The sequence below is a fragment of the Perca fluviatilis genome, chromosome 17, assembly GCF_010015445.1.
Source record: "Perca fluviatilis chromosome 17, GENO_Pfluv_1.0, whole genome shotgun sequence".
Lineage (NCBI taxonomy): Eukaryota > Metazoa > Chordata > Actinopteri > Perciformes > Percidae > Perca > Perca fluviatilis.
The window spans coordinates 36,569,118-36,576,628 of record NC_053128.1 but is presented as its reverse complement, the minus strand read 5'-3'; the positions used below and the strand labels follow the sequence as shown (position 1 = coordinate 36,576,628).

The window sequence follows — 7,511 nt, the reverse complement described above, 5'->3', positions numbered from 1 at the left end:
CAGTAGGTCTAGACCACACTCTATCATTTACAGAGAGAGTAGGTCTAGACCAAACATTTTTCATTTACAGAGACAGTAGGTCCTAGACCACACTCTATCATTTACAGAGAGACAGTAGGTCTAGACCACACTCTATCATTTACAGAGACAGTAGGTCTAGACCACACTCTATCATTCATCACAACAATTCTCAGTGTCGAGGGAAAGACTTCCCTTTATATATAATAAATTATACAGGCAGAAACCTCAGACAGAACCTGACTCTTGGTGAGAGGTCATCTGCTGCTGCTGGTTGGGACACAGAGACACTGATATACTGATATACAGAGACACTGCTGAATGTTTTGTGTGTGTGTGTGTGTGTGTGTGTGTGTGTGTGTGTGTGTGTGCTGCAGTGGAGCTGAACATTCAGAGTCAGGCGGAGTTGTCCAAAAGAGAGACGAGCTGAACAGAGCGATGGAAGAGATGAAGCTGATGGACGATGAGGAGAAAAGACGGTCAGAGACAACTTTATTTAACTCACCGATTACATTCTCATATACTATTAACAGCATAAACCACACCGCATAGGGGGACAAACAGGTCATGTTGTCCAGACTCAGTAGGGGGGACCAGAACTGGGCCCCTCATTAAATTATGGAAGAATTAAAAATCTTTTTTTTTAAATAGGCCTATTTGTGGAAAAAAATATGTAGCATAATATTTGAATTACATAAAAGCGTTTTATTTGTTTTCTTCCTAATTGTCCTGGAAATGGTGGTCAAGAACCCCCCCCCCCAACATAAAAATGGTTTGGCCACTGATCAAAATTTGATATTGTCACTTGATTTGAAGTTCAGTACGCTCAAAATGTCCGGCAGCACAAGTTGGGACTCGAGGAAAAGGAAAGAAAGAGAAGAGAAAATAGAGGCCTTAGAGATTTTCTAAACAAATATTTAAAAAGTTGGTGACGGTGAAGCTGGAACTGTCACCGTAGAGCGAGGTAAGAAACAGCGCAGCCAACGTTTACGAGCCTTGTGGCAACGTAACGGGCCAGCGCTAATGTTAACGTCCATTAGCTCGTATATAAGAGCCTGACACAACAGGTTAACTTTGACAGAAACAGTTGAGTTTGGTAGCTCCATCAGTAAGGATGAGACAGAGAGAAGATCCAGCTGCAGTCAGGTGACAGAGAGAGTGATGCAGGAGGGGCCCGCTGCCTGCAATGGAGGGACAGAGTCAGGCTACCCGTAGAGAGAGAGAGGAGAGATAGAGAGAGTGATGCGGGGGGCTCGCTGCCCTGTCGGAGAGTCTGAGCAGGATGGATCAGAGACTGATTTACACCTTAATTTCAGTGAGAGATGTAAGGAGAGAGGAAGAGCAAGGGAAAAGGAGAGATCTGGCCGCGAGGGGGCCCATCTAAGATCTCGTCGCGGGCCCAGGCAAGACTGTCAGCTGGCCTGGCATAAACCTTCCTTTTCTGAAAATACTATCTTTAGATGAAAACCTGTGTCTTATGTCGCATTAAGAATCTGCTTTTCAGGGTTTTACTGCAGTTTGGGACAGTTTACGGCTCTGAGTGTTGCTACGGTTACTGTACACAAACCAAGTAGCCGCCAGTTTGCAGGGCTGATTAGAGCCAAGCCCCCCAGGAGGAGCGCCATGTCTATATGCCAACATGGGCTTAGCGGATAACTGGGGTACTGCACCTATGGCCCAGAAAGACTTTTCACATAGACATTACATGGGGAAAGAAACGTCTATATTTCAGCGGATAATTAGTTTCGAGGGTATATCAACCTACCAGCCGAACACTGAAAGGGGTCCTTGTTTAAAACGTTACGTTTTTAACATTTTTAACATTCACTAGAAGCGAATCCAGAATTATTAAATTTGAAATGATGAGCAGCATAATGGACTTGCGAGCAGACCCACATGACTGTTCTCTGAGCTCATGTAGCTAGCTGTAATAATGGATATAGCTAGTGGTTGTATGATTCGTCATGTGTTCTATTAATCCGTCCATGGTATTATCTTATGAAGTTATGTTACATCCGAGGGATGTATGTATGCTATAAAATCCTGTTTACGTGGATGTAACGTCATTAGCATTTCCCAAAATTGGGGGGCTATCGGCTAGCTAGCTAGTTGATAACATCAGGGGTACTGCATGGCTGTATTAAGATCATGCCTACATAGCGTTACTACAGACATAGTGATTACATGGCCTTGGTTCTCTCTTATGATCCATCCGAGGGCTGTATGCTGTAAAGCTTATGCGTGGATGAGAGATGAAGCCGTGGATGAGCTCTGTTTACCAAACTGCAGGCTAACTGCTAGCTAGCTAGTGTACGACATAAGTATTAAATGTCCTTGGTTGGTCTAAATACATCTATCGTTTATTTAGCTAAGCATGTAACGATCGGGAACAACGAACACACAGTGTTTAACGTTAGTGAATATTTTATACAATCAAAGCGGCGAGTTCATGGGTTGGCCACATGTAAGAGAGACGAGAGAGGCGGCTCATGAGCGAGCATGTTGCTACCGGTTCGCGAACACACAAACAATATTGTTGCTAGTGCGGCGTGTCCATCGTGGCGTCATGGGCCAAGGAAATGCGGAAGAGCAGAGCTCCCATGTTATTTGTCTTAATGCGCTTTGAGCACTCTCATTGGAACGTACGGGGGCTTCCCGCTGATCACTGGATCCAGTTCTCTTAATACATCCATGATTAGAGCTGACTAGAGATTTCATCCTGCAGACAGCAGCAGAGGGCTGAGTCCTACCAGGCCGACCTGCAGGCTCAGATGAAGTCCCAGCAGCAGCTCCTCTTCCAGCAGAAAGCTCAGGAAGAGAGGGAGCACCAGCAGGGTCTGATGCTGCAGGACCAGTACCAACGCAAGAAAGACCACATCCTGTCCAGACCCTCGTCTCACACCGCGGGCGTCTCAGTCCATCCGTTCAGACAGGCAGACAGGTCCAGGTCTGCCCCCAGACACCCCCCCGCACACGATGCTCTTTAAATAATCTAAATAAAAGTCTGAAAGCTTTGACCTCAAGGCAAGGCAGCTTTATTTCTCCAGAACATTTCAGCAACAAGGCAATTCAACGTGTTTTATATAAAACATTAAAGAGCAGTTACATAGAATAATAGTTTCTGGGAGTTAGTTCCAGATATGTGGAGCATAAAATCTGAACGCTGATTCTCCCTCTTTAGTTCTGACACAACAGCCGTCCACAAACCAACATGTGACCTCACAGATGCTACGTCCGTTGTTTTTACAGTTTATGTTTCCAACGTTAGAAGCAGTTGCCGCGTCAACACAAACGAACTGAGAGAAAAATTCAACAACTTAATCATTTCAGCTGCTGAATCAGAACAAAGCAAACGCCCTAAATTCAACCCTAGAGGCATCATGTTCCAAAGAAACATCATAGATAGATAGATAGATAGATAGATAGATAGATAGATAGCTTTATTGATCCCATTAAAATTTTTTTTTTTTTAAAGGTGTCATGGTGGTTAGTGCAAATAAGTCCAATAGGGCAAAGAAGTAATAAGGTCACAGCTGTTGTTCAAGTAATAAGTTATTAAGTTATTAAGTTAGACCTCAGTCAGGCTGGGGGGAGGAGGGAGGGAGGGGTTGTGCATATGGGCTAATATAGCCAGTAGATAGTGTAAACCAGTGATTTTCAACCACTAGTGTGCCGTGAGAAATTATCCAATTTTACTTAATTGGTCCAAACAAATTTTTGTATTGAGTTACTGCAAATAATTTGCCATTGTGCACATCTGTGCCTCAATATGATGACTGGCAGAGAAATGAAATACTATTCTGTGTCAGTAGGTGGCAGTATAGCGCAATAATGACCTTGTTGATTTAAGACAATAGAATTACTGTCACCTGGTGGCAGTGCCAGGATGTAAGCAGTAGGGCCGAGATCATCGACGTGAGCCTGCAACAGAGATGGATACATTTTTAAAAAGGAACAATGCAGATTCTGATCTTATTAGGCTACAAGGTGTCCTTTTTGTAACATTTTTGGTTGGTGGTGTGCCACGGGATTTTTTTTTATGTGAAAAATGTGCCGTGGCTCCAGAAAGGTTGAAAAACACTGGTGTAACCAGTAAGCAGTGGGTCAGTACATCACTGTTGTTATAGGAGGTAGTGGAAGTGGAGGAGAGGGAGGAGAGACAGACAGACTATCCAGAGAAGTGTCTCTCTCCTCTTCCCTTTAGTGAAGCATCGTAGAGCTGTCTGGTCCTGGGGACAGATGACTGTCTCAGTCTGACAGCTGTTCATGGCGGTGGGCGTAGTCTTGACAATATCAGACTTCCCAGATCAAGGTGGAACACATGTTTAAAACAAAAAACAACTGTATAAAAGCTAGTAATATTTAATACATTTCCTCAGTTTTCTTAATGAGCAGGAATCATTTACAGACTGCAGAGCAACACATGTTTTCATGATTTCATCATCTTCCAAAAGAAAACCAAATGTAGATGAGCACCCGCTCTGCCAACTGAGCTATCCAGGCGCCCGCGTATCAGATTATTTTAACCCAAACCACGTTCTTTTCCTATATTTAACCAAGTAATTTTTGTGCCTAAACGTAACCAAACTGCGACTGTTCCACAACGTTAACGACGAGTTTAAAATGGAGACTGTTCTGTCCTTGATATGAGGACTGTAATGGGATGTTTTAGTTTAGACAGAAAGGTCATGTTGAGTTGACTTTAAGGGGATTTTTAAGTCTAGACAGAAAAGATTATGTTGCGGACATCGATGAAAAATTACTGCATAAGAGAAGTTACTCCCAGATGCGTGCGCACAGATGTGTCCTGATTTCTTATTGTTTTGTTATCCTGCTATAGCAAGATATTTCCTGGTTTCATCCTTAGCAAACAGGATGCTTTTCCTCTGCAAAAATATATATACTCTTGTCTTTTTGTGCTACTTTGAGATCTCTTCCACTGTACTCTGATACGTGTGCTGTGTAATCCGATCTCCTTGCTTGCAAGCAAATAATACATTTGAACAAACTATCACGGAAAAACTTGTCTCTGTTTGAAACTTCTTTATTGCCCAGTCGGTTGACAGAAATCTTCCACCACAGGACGGAAAACACTGCTGTAGGTCGAACTGTAGGGGCGCTACTTTATAAAACGCTGTCGTATTAGAGTGTAGGAATTAATAACCTATATCATCGTATGGTTTGGAGGACTTGTTGGAATCAGGCTAAAGGTTAAAGAGGATCCAAGTACCCTTTGACCTGAGAAGTTTCCATATACTTGGGACTGAGTTATTTATAAAAACAACGCAGATAAGTTCCTTGTTTTATGTTCACTCTGACTTGGCCACTAAAACTGATTCTGAAATCTTTTTTTTAAAGATTGTTTTGGGGCATTTCAGCTTTTAATGGAAAGAACAGCTAGATATGAAAGTGGGGAGAGAGAGGGGGATGACATGCAGGAAAATCGCCTCTATTCGGACTCGAACCCTGGACCTTCTGCATCGAGGCATACACCTCGACATATGTGCGCCTGCTCTACCAACTGAGATGACCCAGCCAACATGATATTTTTTTTATACTTTATTGTAGTACTTTTCTTAGTGTCAAGTGTTCAATAGAAACACTAAGGGTGAACACATCACACAACAGGGAAAATAAAAAATAAAAAAAATAGAAATAAATAAAAGAGGAGATATAAATAAATGGAATGAATTGTATCCAGAGCATATACTGTAGTTAGAAGAATAATTAAACTTTCTAATAAGTGCATACTGTAGATGGATATGCATGCACACACACATGCACACACACACACACGCACACACACACATAGACACACAAAGATGGACATAGACACACACACGCACAGACACACACACACACACACACACACAAAGATGGACATAGACACACACACGCACACACACACACACACACACACACACACACACACACACACAAAGATGGACATAGACACACACACACACACACACACACACACACAAAGATGGACATAGACACGCACACACACACACAGACAGACACACACACACAAAGATGGACATAGACACACACACGACACACACACACACACACACACACACACACACACACACACACACACACAAAGATGGACATAGACACACAGACACACACACAGTGGATTCTGACTTCTTAACGAGGCTATTTTTCCATGTGTTTGTGTCAGAGTGACCGATAGGAACAACAAGAAAAGTGTGTCCAGTATTGAGCACACTCTCAGAAACACCTTTTTTAATGTTCCTTTAAGAGTACAGTATTGGTTTTTGAGAGGCCAGAACTGGACCTTATGACTAATGTAAGCGTACAAAATGACAGAGAAGGGAACACAATTGTCTTTCAAAAAGGGTATCTCTCCTGCAACAAGGGCTGGACCTTTTTAGGAATACAACCGTACTACTTCTGTTTTTAGGGTGTGCACGCGGCCACAGCTTGTTTTCATCTTTCTTAGAAGAAACTTAGTTCAGTTCAGTTTATTTTATTTTATGAAAGGGGACAGTGCAAATTAGTAAAACACATGATTTCCAATGGGTTAAAAAAGCCAGAATTAGCCAAAAGGCTATTTTTCATCTGTAGTCCCCGGCCCTCGATGTTAAAATAGGCTCTAAGACACAAAAACATGGGTCCAGGTTGAAAGAGTTACCCTTTAAATGTTTCAGACATGCAGTACTTGTACCTGGAAAGCAGGTATTCTGTCCTGTAGCTTGTTAGGTGACTTAGTATTTGTTTTTAAAGGGAGGAGGAACATGTTGCATAAAGTGGTTTTATTGTGAAAGAATCATCATTCTCGTCAGTGTTGGTTTGGTGTTTCTGACGTTACTCACAACTAATCCTCTCCATCCATTTCCTGCTACGGTAAACCTGTACCTGCACTACACACTTTGGTGAATACTTGTGATTCTGATTGGTCAGTTACGGCAGTTTAACTTTAATCAATAAAAGCCTTTTTAAATTAATATTTTGTGTCAAATGATTGATTATTTTAGCAGGTAGCCGTGTAATAATCAGGATAATGTAGAGCGAGGAGATCCTACATCAGGGTCTCTATCATCCTGATTTAGGATTTCTAAATTGTGAAATCTGTGAGTTAGGACAGTTGTGTTAGAGCTACTTTTCTACTCTAAGATTTTTCCTTAATGCAGTTACTGTAGGAACCATGTTTCTGTAATAGGCCTACTTGAATCCGCTCTTGAGTGTATGTGTGTGTGTGTTTGTGTGTGTGAGAGTGTGTGTCTGTGTGTGCACTTTTTGGAAGTCTTGCTGTTGTGGTCTCAGGTACTGAGAACAGGTCAAGTTGTTCCTTGGTGCTGATTTTAGGGTCCATTGTACACAACATCTCTGCATTGAACAGGGGCGGAGCCAGGCGTTGTAAACATTCGGGGCTCAGCCCAAACCTCGGGGGGGTCCGGGGGTTTCAAACCAGAATACCTAAACATCCGTACATCATTTGGGGAAAATATGATAGTTAACGAGGA

The 7,511-nt window shown here is 42.4% G+C and overlaps 1 protein-coding gene across 1 annotated transcript in view; it reads left to right on the top strand.

The window, feature by feature from the left end:
- Positions 1 to 456: 456 nt before the first annotated feature.
- myo5b (myosin VB) overlaps positions 457 to 7,511 on the top strand; it is an 87,242-nt gene continuing 80,187 nt past the window's right edge. The window contains exons 1-2 of the mRNA XM_039779091.1: positions 457 to 497; positions 2,744 to 2,965. Of these exons, the coding sequence (XP_039635025.1) occupies positions 457 to 497; positions 2,744 to 2,965 (263 nt within the window). The remainder of the gene's footprint in view (positions 498 to 2,743; positions 2,966 to 7,511) is intronic.